The sequence below is a fragment of the Neltuma alba genome, unplaced genomic scaffold (genome assembly GCF_004799145.2).
Source record: "Neltuma alba isolate B1F8T4 unplaced genomic scaffold, ASM479914v2 tig00013376_pilon, whole genome shotgun sequence".
Taxonomy (NCBI): Eukaryota; Viridiplantae; Streptophyta; class Magnoliopsida; order Fabales; family Fabaceae; genus Neltuma; species Neltuma alba.
In genome coordinates this window covers 1-14,532 of record NW_021637638.1, presented here as the reverse complement: position 1 = coordinate 14,532, position 14,532 = coordinate 1, and the positions used below count along the sequence as shown (strand labels likewise).

The 14,532-nt window shown below is 34.3% G+C and overlaps 2 protein-coding genes and 1 pseudogene across 2 annotated transcripts; 2 read left to right on the top strand and 1 right to left on the bottom strand.

The window, feature by feature from the left end:
- Position 1: 1 nt before the first annotated feature.
- Positions 2–2,143, top strand: LOC114736851 (methylthioribose kinase-like; annotated as a pseudogene).
- A 1,585-nt stretch (positions 2,144–3,728) lies between these two features.
- On the bottom strand, positions 3,729–5,552 carry LOC114736852 (pumilio homolog 12-like). The gene is made up of 5 exons (XM_028924735.1): positions 5,421–5,552; positions 5,030–5,146; positions 4,703–4,866; positions 4,333–4,591; positions 3,729–3,866 (listed from the first exon to the last, which is right to left on the bottom strand). The coding sequence occupies exons 1-5, from the start codon at positions 5,550–5,552 to the stop codon at positions 3,729–3,731; spliced, it is 810 nt and encodes a 269-aa protein (XP_028780568.1).
- Positions 5,553–8,506: 2,954 nt separating this feature from the next.
- Positions 8,507–10,399, top strand: LOC114736853 (putative pentatricopeptide repeat-containing protein At1g74400). The gene has a single exon (XM_028924736.1). The coding sequence runs from the start codon at positions 8,507–8,509 to the stop codon at positions 10,397–10,399; it is 1,893 nt and encodes a 630-aa protein (XP_028780569.1).
- Positions 10,400–14,532: the final 4,133 nt, after the last annotated feature.

The window sequence follows — 14,532 nt, the reverse complement described above, 5'->3', positions numbered from 1 at the left end:
TATGTCGAAGGATAGAGCATATTTTGAGGTTCTGGCACTTAAAGAACATGGCCGCTTAAGCCCCGAGCATGTCTCTGAAGTTTATCATTTTGACGTACGTCTTTAATTGGCACGTGTTACCTGGAACCTGCGCATATAATCCTAAGAAAAGATCTGATTGCTGGATTGAGTACCCGTTATTGGCAGAACACACGGCTAATTACATGGCCCAGACACTGTTCTTTACATCTCTCCTTTTTCAAACCACTACTGAGCACAAGAGAGATGGTAATCTTCCTCCACCACTTTTCTTTATCTGTTGTTTCACGTGCTTTACATTTATCTCACTTTAAGTTGAACTTTGGATTCAGATTGTCTTGTCTAGCATGCGTAAACCTTGCTAGTGTTGCCATTGTAATGCATGGTATTCTTTTGTCTTCTGAAACTGCGTGACGCTGTCACTATGCCTTTAGTACGTGTCACTGGGACACAACATCGTTTGGGGTTAGGTATGGGAAAAAAAAGCTGCAAAATTCTAATATAGTGTTTTTGTGTGTCTTTTATCTTGTAGAACTTCGCAGCTGTTTTCTCTAAATTACTTGGTTCTGATTCTGTTATATCTGACTGCGCCTAAAAGTTGATTGAGTCATAGTGGTTATGTAGGCTAATTTTATATTGCAAGTCGGGGTCTAACTGCTCCGTTGTATGTGCGTTGCTCATTTGTGCTTACTAAAGAATTTACTTTTGCTTATAGTTTGCGTGAGAAAACTGGTCCCAAAAAAAAAAATCATTTGTTATTATAAGATTGTAATTATAATTGTTTTTTTTTATATGTTATTGGTGATATATGTGTCTATAGATGGACCATTAAGACTGGATAAATTTCTTATAAGCCTAAATACACATTGGCTCAATGCAGTTGCCAATTTGCGGGAATGTGAAGATGTGTAGGCATACTGCACTAGCTGTTTTCTCTGACCCTTATCTCAATATAATCACTTGGACTGCTCCTTACGTCGATCATGATGCTGAGGCTGTTCGAGAACAGTCGATCTGCTGAAGCTTGAAATTGCTGGGCTGAAATCCAAGTATCATGACTAGGGCAAAGTTTCCATTACATGCGGCTGTTAAATTGCTTTAGTTTCTTCTCTAATTAGAATTTATATTCCTGTAGGTTCTGTGAGAGGGCCCTCGCTCTAATCCATGGAGATCGACACACTAGTTTTGTCATGGTTACTCAGGAATCAACTCAAGTTATTGATCCAGAATTTGCATTTCATGGACCAATAGGTTTTGACATAGGAGCATTCCTGGGAAACTTGACACTCTTTTAGACCCGGCACTAGCAGCATGACTTAATCGAAACTTGCGTTGATTTGTTCCTTGACTGGTTTTTTTATGTTCTTCCACTGTGTTATCTTGTTTAGGGTGGAATTTTTTCTTTTAGTCAATTTATTGTCACACCATAACGGGATAAATTACATGATGAAACTTTACATGCATTAATCACTGAAGAGGAGAAAATTAAGGATTTAAACACAGAATTTCATGCAGACATATGAAGAGTGGATTTCTTAAGACAAGTGAAGACTCTTGGAATTTTTTTCATGATAGATTCATCGCACTTTTGCACGGCATAGAAAGGGTCCTGGTGAGGCCTATCTTTCGTCAATTTGTAACAATGCTGAGGTTCTGCTGCTTGCACAAAAGAGATACATGGAAGATCTGTTTCATGACACTCTTGGATTTGGTTCAGCCAAAATGATAAGGTGACACTAAACACGTTCCTATTTTTACTTTTATGATGTATAACTTCCATGTTTGCATAATTTGGGCTTGTTTTAGCTTTGTAAATAGAAAGGAAAAATGTCATATCAACACTTATATCACGCACAACTTGGTACTTACTGTGAAATGATAGTGTAAAAACTTGAAAGTCGTTGTTTTAGATCGCCTGGTTAACGTTATCCTTTTAATGATCTGACTGGCAGGAGAATTGTTGGTGTGGCACATGCATGTTGAAGATTTTGAGTCCATTAGTAATGCTAGCAAACGAGCCAGCTGCGAACGTCGAGCACTTGACTTATTTGCCAAGATGATTCTCGAGGAGAGAAGAAAGTTTGAAGGAATTACTGAAGTTGTTGCAGCTATTCGGCAGTTCTAGTCATAGCACTTGGTTTTGTTGTTGAGCACTTGGTTTTGCTGATTCTATCAAAGCGTGGTTTCCAGCTTGAAACCAAACGTTTCTGAAGAAAGCTTTGTGCTCAAAATAAATCTTTTAGAATTTTATTGTCTGTTCATATAAATGTACAAGAATCTGGTCTTGTGAAGACCTTGATAAAGTGATAAGGATCTATACGTTTTTTTTTTTTTCCCACTCTTCTGTGGATTGCTTGGTTGTGCAATATACACCCTTTCCTTTTGTTCTAGACATCAATTACATTCTTCCTGAAATCTAATGGTCCATTGCATGAGTATTTTTAAATTGTTGGAAGAATCTTGGTAAATTTGTAAACGTATTAAGAAATATTTGTCTCCAGGGATGAAATTGGAAAACAAAGGCTACTTTGGAATGCCTAATTAAGATTTTACGCTCGTATCAATTAGAGCTCATCATTTTTCAAGTTAGAATTGTTCTATCTTTTTCAGATTGCTCAGTGCGAAAGGTGTTGGCAAAATTTTGTTAACAACCAGTTTTGTTGTTCCTTATTGTTTACTAAACCCTTGCTTGCTGTATGATCAGCCAGGATCAGAATATTTTCTTAGCCATTTCTCTTTAGTTTTGAGCGGAAACAGTGACTGAAAAGTTTTGGAGATTATTTTCAATTATCGAATCCTTATACTTTAGAAGCTTAAAGAACACTCCCTATAATTTACACGATGGGGTGTTTGGTTTTCCCAAAAAAATACTTTTACATGAATCGAGACAAAATTTTTTCACATTCATACTTATTTTGTATATCATAAAATCACTTTTAAAATTATAATTTAATTTTCATCCAAATACCCTTTTAATTAATTACAGAGATGATCCTATATGTACAGGAGCCTCTGTATCTTTGAGAGGCAGCTTCGCTCGACTAACTCAAAATGGGTGAAGGATGAGTAGTCCAGACTAAGTCAACAGATTTAGTGATGATTTAAAAACATAGTTTAAATAAAATGTACAAAATATTTATATTCGACTATAAAAAACGAATTTCAATTAAATGTATTAATTATTAATAAGTGAAGCTATATTAAATTGTTGGATATGTTGATAAATCGTGTGTGTATTTATACATTTTCTCAGTCAGGAGCCGTGACCAATTGAATCTAATTAAACTATATTATATTTTATTAGTCATTCTACATTTTGTGAGAACTAATTGGTTAAATCCTAGAAATTTATAAATAAATTTTTCATTTAAAATTTTTGCACATATAACTATTGAATATTATTTTCCTTTGTACAGATTTTTAGAGTTTAATTGAAGATTAATGATTACATATATCTTGATGTAAATGAAACAAGAACAAAGCTCTAAGAATTATTATATATAAACTTCAAAGAGTTCCAAAACTCGAAAGAAGAATCTATAAAACTTAACATACAGCAATACCATACACATACAAACTAAGAAACATATCTAATCTCCATTAAAACTAACAAGGTGGGGGGGGGACACGAGTAAATTGGTCCGTACATTAATAATCTACATACGGTGCACATTTTTACAAATGCACAATTATATTCCAAATCCATTTTCCTAATGTCTTCGAAATTGCGCATAAAATTTTTTGGCTCCTCCACACATAAAATCTAACACCCTTTTTCCATATTGATCAGTACACAGAATTCTATAGTGTTTCGAAATTGTGCTCACCAATGCATCATACAGAGCTCCCTGCAAAACCAAATACAAAATTTATTAGTATATTCATACATAAAAAGTTACTACTTCTAGTTCTATTTATAAGACATTATTTATAGATTACAAACAAGATCTTATAATAGGACCAAAGTAGTAATTTAGAATAGTATTATAGATAAGAGTTATACATAACTAAATATCACCACGAGAATACTACATCCAGTTCTTAATATAAGATTTAGATAATTAATTTGGTGATATTAAGAAAATTAGTCAAGAATTTGGAGATATTAAGAAAATTAATTAAGTTGGTTATTTGTGTGTTAGTCTTCTTAAACTATCCTCTTCAATATTAGATAATTAAAATTACCCCTTTCTAGGCATCACTTATAAGCAATAAGAATATTTTGTGGAAAGATGTGAAGAATCGAGGCAGTATAATTTAAGCGAAAGCTAAAACCATTTAGGTAGGTAGAGAGATGAAGTTGAAGAATCTAACCTTAGAACATTCCAAGGCTGTCTGAGCAACGTAATTGCCGAATGGGTCTTGAAGAAGGTACAAAAAGCTAGGGCTATTTATAATCTCTTGAACTATAATATCAACATTCTTCTGAGTTGAGAATATCAACAGATTTTCCACCACATTGCTAGCCTGCTTGTTAATAGACAAGTCAACATAGCAACCTCGAAGTTGATTCACTATTGCTTCATTTACTTCACCCAACCTCAACTTAATCACATACTGCACCACATAGTTCCTGTGGATATATATATATATATAACAACATAATTAGCTTATAATAAATATTTATTTATTTTATTAAAGAATGATTTTTTAAAAAATTGTGTAAATGATTCTATTTACTGACCCGTATTGATGTGGTGCTAGCACTGTGACACGATTAGTAACGGCACAAATCAACAAGTAAGAAAGTTCTAGCGTAGAAATAGATAGACATTTTTGAAGAACAAAACAACCGCTTTTGTTTGTGGCAACAAGAGTGCATTCAGATGCCATTGCATCTAAAATAGCCTGAAAATAAAAACATTGGTTATTCATTAAGTCATGATCAACATATAACTTTGTAATAGTATATATTAGTGTGTAATAAGAAAATTAAGGAATGAAGAGTTGTATTAATTAATTACCTTTGAAAAAGATGGCTATGACAAAGTTTTAAGAAATGTTGAAGGACATAACTTCCATAATGGGAAGTGGCTATTGGGACAACAATTTCCCTCAGAGCATATGTAAAACAATCCATTGCCTTTCTGTCGTAAGATGATGTATCATACTTTGTATAACTCTGCATCTATAACCAAAAAAAATGAGTAAAAAAATCTATTAAACAAAAAACCAAAACAGGAAAAAAAATATATCAAATTAAGTGATTTTTGTGTTGAAATTATATAAAGTTTATGTCAAAAGTGTAACTTCTTACACTAGTATACCGAATAAAGAGACTGCATAAATTATATCAGACACGTAAAAAGTTTTACAATAAGAATAATATGAGATGATTTCATATGATAAATCGTGAAATAAAATAAAGATAGTTTGAGAGAAAAATAATATCATACCCTTACCCTATATTGTTTTTTGCAGGCAATCTGAAATTTGGGAAGATCCTTAGTGATCAATTCAAAAAGGAGGGTTATTTGATCCTCATTGAGTACATCAAAAATCTTTTCAATGACGCATTTCCCAAACTGGTCCATCATTAAATCATGTAAGTGATTCAACAACTCCATTAAAATGAATTTAATATCTCTAGGGTTCTTCCCATCCAACAATCTCACCAGAAATTCACTTCCATATTCCTCTTTCGACATTGAAACACACGTCCCCTCATAACTTCAAGCGATGTAATGTCATTATATCTCTGCAAGATTCTTCCTACAGGAGAATTATAATAAACAGGGCTGGGTCCAATCCTAGCGTTCCCAATAACTAGGGTTTCATTGTTTGTATTGTTACATTGAGATAGTCCTTCATAAACAAGGTGGTGGGGTCCAATCCCAAAGTTTCCAACTAGGGTTTGTTGGTTGGTATTTTGCTGGTTTGTATTATTTTCATGAAGCAATCTTGCATAATCATGACTTGGTCCAATCCCAAAGTTTCCAGCAGCTAGGATTTGCTTATTTGTAATATTATACCTATAAAGAGCTCCATCATAAATATGTCTTGGTTCAATCGGCCTTGAGTTTCCAGCTAGGGTTTGCTGATTTGTACTATTTTCATGAAGTAGTCCTTCCCCTACGGAATCAATTCTCAAGTTTTGTAGTTGAGCCTCTAGTGGATGTAAGGGTCCAAAATTGATATTTTCATCAAATTCTATGCTGTTAAGAGAAATTTGACTTCGAGGTTGACTGTTCAACGAAGAACGATCTATTTCTGACATAGGATTTCCAACGTGGTCGTGATAGTTCACGTAAGCGGGGGGGTTTTCTGGATTTGGAATAAGTTCGACGGCAGGAAAATCATCAGAAGGAGATCCATTACGAAGAAATTGAGTAGACTGATCCATCGCTGCAGTTAAAACACACATTATCCAAAAATAAAGCAAGAATCATAACTCTTTACTGTTAAAAAATAAATCAAATCAAATAAAGGAATAAAAAGAAACGAAGCAAAACAAAAGATAAATATCATCAATAATTAGCAATTACGTAACACGTACTAAAAGTCATAATACTATAAATAATAAATAATATTGTAAATGAATGATAGATTCTTGAATTAATAAATTTTTCAAATTCCTAATAACCACGAGACCTAAGTTTGCGTATGTGGGTACATTGAAGGTTTTTTTTTGGTCAGTTGAAAGGATTACTAAACTAGTCTCAACAGGATTTTCATTCAGTAGAATATATTCCGGGAAAAATAAAAATTTAAAGAAAGAAAGAAAGATTGCCTGATGAACGACCAAACAATGAATGAAGATGCTGTTCCTTCTTCTCCCCAGTCTCATCCAACGAAAACTTTAGCTGAGAGCTAGCGTTTTTATATAAAAGATGGACTCAGATTAAATAAATTTGGATACATAAAGATCAATCTATCAGATAGACTAGAAATTATATAATCATATAAATTATATAAATATAATAAACATTTTAAAATTAAAATAAATAAAGCAATCAGCATCACGAATGTTATCAGATAACTTTGTTTAAGCATGATGCGTAACAGCTTGGAGCAATAATTTTATCGCGTAAGTAATTTTTTCCATTACAGAAAGTTATACTTTTAAAAGTTGAGTTATCATCAATCTATTTATATCACCTTTTGTTTAATTCAGTATTTATATATATTTAAAAAGAGATATACGTTTCAATTTTCTGACAATCATGATTTATCTTTTAATTTTGTTTTGATAAACATTATAATTTTAAAAGAGGATTCAAAATTATTTAAAAAATTATATTTACCATCTTACCTTTAAGTTATCTATTTATTTTTGATTTGGTTCTTTTTTTGGGTGATGATTCCAATGCCATCCTAGTCTTTTTGCTTTCACTTGTTTCATCAAATTAATAACGTAAAAACATAAGCAATCACATTTTTTTATTTTGCATAATCATTAATATATAAGAAAAAATTGCAAAAGAACACCGCTGAAATTAAAAAATTGTACACGAGAATCCGTTCACAAAAATTATTCTCAAAACTCATACTATTGTTATTGAAACTCATACTAATGTTGTAACAGGTTCTTATTTGTAATTTTCTATTGAAGATTTTTTTTTTACGATTTTCCTTAATATAAAGTTTAACGGTTGTGAACAGCTAATGTTATTTTATTAAATTTAGAAGTTTATATACTTATTTTGAAAACAAAGATAAGATTAGAATTTAATCAGACTGAGAATTTTATAACATAATCAAAGTACCCTAAATAATTAATATAATTACATAACTGGTGAAGTCAGTGAAGCAGGTTAAGAATTGCCATAGGAAATCAAAGAGAAGGCAAGGCAGATGCTAGAACTTAGGTGAGATTTGGGGTGCCGCTCAATTTTTTCCTACTTCTTTTTTTCATAAGATTCTATACAAAATAAGAAAAGTTTTAATATGTAAAAAATTATTTTTTAATGGTTTTTCAAAGAATTTATTTTTAAATTAAAAAAAACACATCGTCAATTTTGGAGTTGAACCATTTTTTATTCATAATATATTACTATACCTTAATAAAAGAGTTAGTTAAAAATTAATTTAGTGTTAAATATAAGACCTCAATTTACAAAAATTTAATTTAGTCTTAAATATAAGACCTCAATTTACTTTTTCTCTCTTTTTTTAAAAATATCTCTATTGATTATAAAGAGTTCGCATCAAGAATAATTCAATCATCCAATACATATTATTGAAAAGGATAATATCAACACATATTTATAACAATTAACCAATTTAACTAATTTTTCTAATCTCTCCAAATTCATTATTTAGCCTTTTTTTTTGGACAAAAAATTTAGCTCTTGGATTAAACATAGAGGTAATAAAATTTTACTCATCTAAAAATTTGGGAAGTAGAGGAAAATCAATGGAAGGTTAGAGAGAAGTTGAGAGTTTCTTGCTCTGCAATGCAACTATAGTACATAGATCGCAACCGTGATTTTTCACTAAGAATGTGGTGCGTCAAAGAGTTCAATCATTTGCATTTTGCACAACGTTTATGAAGACTCTTAAAGTCAAAGTCTGCGCTTCTGAATCACCCAACATGCTTTTACCTTCCCAACGTGATCTTGTCCAAAAATTCCAGGTTCATTTCTCTGTTGCTCGGCTTCTTCATTCCCGTCCAGAATGCCCAAGCTTTATAAACATCTTTGCCCTCTTGAGAGGCCCCATTTCTCGATTTCATCTTCTTCAAGTTCATGCTCGCATCTATCAACTAGGAGCCCATCAAAACGATTGGGTCGCTACGCGTCTCATTGGTCGTTACCCATCTTATGTATCTCTCCGGATTTTTCATCAACTTCAGAATCCTAACATCTTCCCTTTCAATGCCATTATCAGAGTCCTCGCTGATGAGGGTCAATCCTCTCACGCATTCTCTGCGTTCAAGAATCTCAACGACGATCTCTTTTGCCTAATGATTTCACCTTTTCTTTCCTCCTCAAGGCATGCTTCTCGTCCGCAGATGCCCGTATCGTTGAGCAAGTTCATTCTCAAATTCAGAAGATGGGTTTGCTTAATAATTTATTTGTTAGTAATGGATTGGTCTCAGTCTACGCCAAAGGGTTTCATGATTTGGTCTCTGCACTTAAAGTGTTTGATGAAATTTCCTGACATAACAGTGGTTAGCTGTTGGACTTCGTTGGCCAAAGGTTATGCTGAATCGGGTAAGAGTGAAGACGTTTTGAATCTTTTCCGGGTGATGATTGAGCAAAATATACATCCAGAAAATGATACCATGGTCAGTGTGTTGTCAGCATGTTCTAACTTTGCTACACCAACTATTCAGAAATGGGTTGCCATTCTTTCGGAACTTGTTGATAACACTGACCCTGAAGAAATTTGCCGTGACTCCATTAATACAGTCCTCATATATCTTCATGGAAAATGGGGAATGATTGAGACGAGCAGAGACAGATTTGATCAGGTTTCTTCTAAGGGTAAAAGAAGTGTGCTTCCTTGGAATGCTATGATAAATGCGTATGTTCAGAATGGTTTACCTTTGGAGGGTTTAACTCTTTTCCGCACGATGGTGGAAGATCAAATAACTGAACCTAACCACGTTACCATGGTTAGCGTTCTTTCAGCTTGTGCTCAAATTGGTGATTTGGATCTGGGTGTGCGGGTTCATGAATACATGATGTCCAACGGACGAAAGGGTATTATTGGATCAAACCGAATACTTGCTACAGCATTACTTGATATGTATTCTAAATGTGGGAGTTTAGATAGGGCAAAGGAAGTTTTTGAACATGCAGAATCCAAAGACGTTGTCTTGTTCAATGCTATGATCATGGGTCTTGCAGTAAACAGTGAGGGAGAGAATGCCTTGAGGCTCTTCTACAAAATGTTTGAATTTGGCATAAAACCTAATGCTGGAACATTTCTTGGGGTTTTGTGCGCATGCAGCCACTCTGGATTGTTAGAGAGAGGACGTCAAATATTCAGGGACATGAATATGACCTTTAAGATTTCTCCTAACTCAGAACATTATGCTTGTTATATTGATCTCCTTGCAAGAGGGAACATGCTAGAAGAAGCTTTGGAAGTTGTAACATCCATGCCTTTCAAGCCTAACAATTTTGTATGGGGTGCACTGCTTGGAGGTTGCTTGCTCCATTCCAGAGTTGAATTGGCTCAAGAGGTTTCCATGAAGCTTGTGGAGGCTGACCCGAGTAATTCTGCAGGCTATGTAATGTTGGCTAATGCTTTTGCCTCGAATCACCATTGGAGTGATGTATCAGCATTAAGGACGGAAATGAGAGAGAAAGAGATAAAGAAGCAACCAGGATATAGCTGGATTAGCTTGGATGGAGTTGTTCATGAGTTTCTTGTTGGGTGTTTTCACATCCTCAAATTGAGGACATATATAATACATTGGCCATCTTGGTGAAACATCTGAGAGTACCAGGCCTGTCTGTCGGTAGAAATGCTGTGACTAGAGATTGCTGGGAGACAGCATCTGAGTAATTTTTTTCTTTCTTTCTTTCTCCTTTTTTTTTTGGGTTATAGAACAACAAAATCTTAAAAATAGACAATTAAAGCAAAAAAAGAAGAAGCAAGGAATGGGCTTAAAATTGAATTTTGGCAACATACTCACTATGGCCATATGAGATGTAAATCTTTGCCAAAGCTCGCGGGTTATCGGGTGAGTGATTATCGTTGTTTTAATGGTTCTCCTTTGTCGACGGACAGTCACACGTTGCTGAATCTAGCACACCAACGCCAACCTACCCTATAATTTTTCCAATCGGCATGTACGGATCATGCTATAGGTTTCTGAAACCTGTAAATGCCCCCCCCCCAAAAAAAAAAAATACAGTACTCTGATCGTGGTTAGTTCTGAATATTTGAAGATTAGATTGATCGCTGGCTCAATAAAATTTTTGGTTCGTAGTCGTTAATTCAAATACAGTTGAGCTTGATATAATATATATTGATTAGCATAATTCTAATTTCTAACAATATTGTCTAAATATTTGGCCATGGCATTTTCAGGTGTCTCCAAATGCTCAAGTTTGAACCTTGAGCCATGAGTTGTTTTAAAAAGGTTTTTGAGTGAAAACCAAACTATAGTTTTAGAAGTGATTTTATGGTATACAAAATAAATATGTGAAGAATTTTGTCTCGACTTACATAAAAATACTTTTTAAAAAAACACTTTCAGAGGAAACCAAACAATCCCAAGAAGTCTTGGAAAATCAATTGAATCCAGGTGAGGGCACGTATCTATTGCTATATATTACTACCTTCGGTCCTTAATATAAAATCTTATTTGATTTTTATCTTGATTCTAAATATAAGATCTTAATCCAATTTGTCTCTTATATTTATACATTTTTTCCAAGATAATTCTAATAATAGTAGTTCTAGCCAATATACTTAATTAACAAGAATATTTTTAAAAAAGACAATATTTATTTAATTCAAATAATTAACTTAACTTATTTTTTTTTAATCTTCTCAAATTAGTCAACTAACTCTTATATTGAGAATTAAAGTAGTATTAAACATTTGCATTGGTATAAAGTAGTATTAAACATTTGCATTGGTAAAGACCAAAGAGACCGATTAGTATGAAGTTCAGCTTATACATCTAAAATTATTAACCCATCTCAATTTTTAACTGAAGCTGATTGATTCTTAAACACTCGAAGTGCACAAAGAATAGCCGATTAACCGAAAGTCAAATTACCAATTTTTCTAGTTCGACCGATTAAAGATCAGATCATTAAATGTGTCACAATAATTATCCTGTCGTTCTGACACGCCACACATGAATGGAACCAAAACCACCTCCCGACATTGGCGTCGCTGACTCTGAGTATCGGACTATTCACCCAGACAGGGCAACTTTCACTAGGTTTTATCAGACACATGTAGAAATAACATCTACTGTAGCTTTAATTCTTCAGGTTAAGTAAATTCCAAATAACAAAGTGTACAGAAGAAGAGCATAAAATAGAATTAATTGGAGTATCTTTACAGATGTGAATATTAAAATAATTGCAGAAAGTTTCACCACAACCAAAATTAAAAAGGATTCACAAAACTAGAAATTTATTCATAATTTTATTAACCCTTTATTACTGGATCAAGATCATAAATGACAGTTTGATGTTAAGACATCACGTCTACATCCTGTACCTCGGTCTGCCGCAGTCTCAGAATTTCCAAAATCCATGATGTATTCAACCTGGCGACAATAGTTCCGCTTCGTTTCCCCAAAGGTCCAGCAACAAGAGCAGATGCACGAAGTGGCAATTTAGCAGAAAAAATAAGATAGGATTACTCTAGCTCCAAGCAGAAACAACACGGCACTTGCTTCCATGCTCTAACCTCTTGATGTTGAAAAGATAGGTCGCAGAGAACCTCAACATGTCTATATACAGAAGGCACCAACGAAACTAGATCAGGATTCAAGCAATTAACTCACTTCCCGGTCAATCATTCTCAGCTATCATCACTCAGGGAGCAGTTCCATCAACTCCATCCTGTACTCAAGGCCTCTAAGATAGTGTCCCACAGCATGCACCTACAAGGAGGAGGAGAAAAAGTAACCAAAAGTCAGTTTTGTTGAGAATATTAGCATCCGCAGGCACAGCACTGGAAAATTGCTTTTCGCCAAACACAAACAATCATCAGTAAGCTATTGTTTTGCCATTACGGTGAACTTTTAGACTACGGTATCCCCCTAACACCCCTTCCCCTCAAACCCCCAAAAGAACTCTACTTGCTACCGACCCATTTTTCCCTCACCCCCCTCCCCAGTCTCAAGAAAGCGAATGCAAATCACATTACACATTAAAGGTTTAGTTTCTTAAATGGTCAGGACATGCGTCAAGTTCCCAAAGATAGAAACTAAACAAAGTAACAATTTTTGTAAAGCTAACATCACTTCTCTGGTACTTGTTCCGGTATGATTACTAAAAATGTAGATATCCAGATAAATAAGGTACAAAGGTATAGCATATAACTAACCAAAAGAGCAGACGGGCCAGATAGTCCCGAGTTAATGAAATAACAGGCTGAAATTGTAGTGAAGCATTCTCAACAAATTCAGTACGATCCTCAATCCCACCATTTGCAGTTCCAGAAGTTGTGTTCTCGGACATTGTAGAATCTTTTTGAATGCATCTTCGATGAAAGAGTAGCTGAAGACCGTGGACAACAGAGTGGATGTATTCTTAAGTTCAGAGGATGTCGATTCTGATAGCTCAGCTACCTGCTTAGGGCCAAATAGCATGAGTCCTGGCACAAATGAGAGGGGGGGGGGGGGAATATATGCGAAGTGAAACCTACTCATCCCACAAACCCCCCCCCCCCCAAAAAAAAAAAAAAGGCTGTAAAACTTAGTTGAACAGGTTTGGACAAGTTCATAAAGCCGCACTCAATGAGAAACACACAGAAGAGAGGACACAATAAAAACAATTAGCTACAAATGCAATCCTAAGGTTTTTCATATCACACAATGAAGGAACAGAAGAAAATTTAAAAAAGAATAACTCGGAAAATCATGTGAACTTCCTTTTTTTCCTCCTGAAAAAGTATTTATCAAGAGAAAGGACAAAGAAACTAGAGACACAAAGGGCAATCATAAGATGTGCCAAAAGCAGAGAGCATGTAACTGCTTTTTACCCAGATACTAGATGCCACGCTACTCTTTCCTTAGGGTCATTCATAATCACAAATAGACAAACACAAGAATATGACAGCTGAGTAGGATTCTCAGCACTTGGTATCCAACCTTGCAGAGCAATAAATGAACATAACAAGCAAGGATGACAAACCAGAGCCAGGAAAAATCAACATAACACTAAACTATAGCAATACCATAACATATAAACATCACACAACATAAAAAGATAAAACAAGGTCTAAGAGCAATGCCAGTTATGATTTTTTCTGAAGAAGACAAACCTGTTCAGGTTGAAGAGATCTCAAGTAATCCAGTAGATCATTTTTTCTTCCCCAACAAACTGTTGCATCTGAAAGCAGCATTCTTCCTCTTCACTTCGCTAAGTTCCTTTGAAAAAAATTCCAATAAAACAAAACAAAAAGACATTAAAAGCCATATACCGCAATGATGGCCTTCTGGAATACAAGAACATAATTGTAGATTGATCATAGCAAAGCACACAAACTAGAACAGATCCAAAATTAACAGCTGAGATCACGCATCATGATATTTTGGGAGCATCAAGCCTCTACGGGTGTCCAATATAAAACATATACCCCCCATCCTAATCATAAGATCTTATTTGTAAATTCAATTTAGAGGACCGGAGGTTTATTGCATGACCAAATGATCCCCACCCCAAGAAGTCTCCCACTAAACTCTTTATTCCTACATCCTTGAATTTAGGTGGCATACCTTTTTTGATGGAAGACAAACGAGATTGCAAATCATAAATATACTGTTGAACTTCAGTGGACATTTCACCAAAGTTTTGAAATCCAACATTCCCAACTGTCTCTTCAATCCAACCATATCAACTTCAGGAGACAAATCATTTCTTCTGCATA

What these genes read in the sequence shown, in the direction of transcription:
- LOC114736852 (XM_028924735.1), bottom strand. Translation starts at nt 5,552, where the DNA reads ATGGACCAGTTTGGGAAATGCGTCATTGAAAAGATTTTTGATGTACTC. An exon ending in CCTGCAAAAAACAATATAGG is followed by an intron (nt 5,147 to 5,420) that starts GTAAGGGTATGA and finishes TTTTGGTTATAG; the next exon opens with ATGCAGAGTTATACAAAGTA. An exon ending in CTTCCCATTATGGAAGTTAT is followed by an intron (nt 4,867 to 5,029) that starts GTCCTTCAACAT and finishes TTTTATTTTCAG; the next exon opens with GCTATTTTAGATGCAATGGC.
- LOC114736853 (XM_028924736.1), top strand. Translation starts at nt 8,507, where the DNA reads ATGAAGACTCTTAAAGTCAAAGTCTGCGCTTCTGAATCACCCAACATG.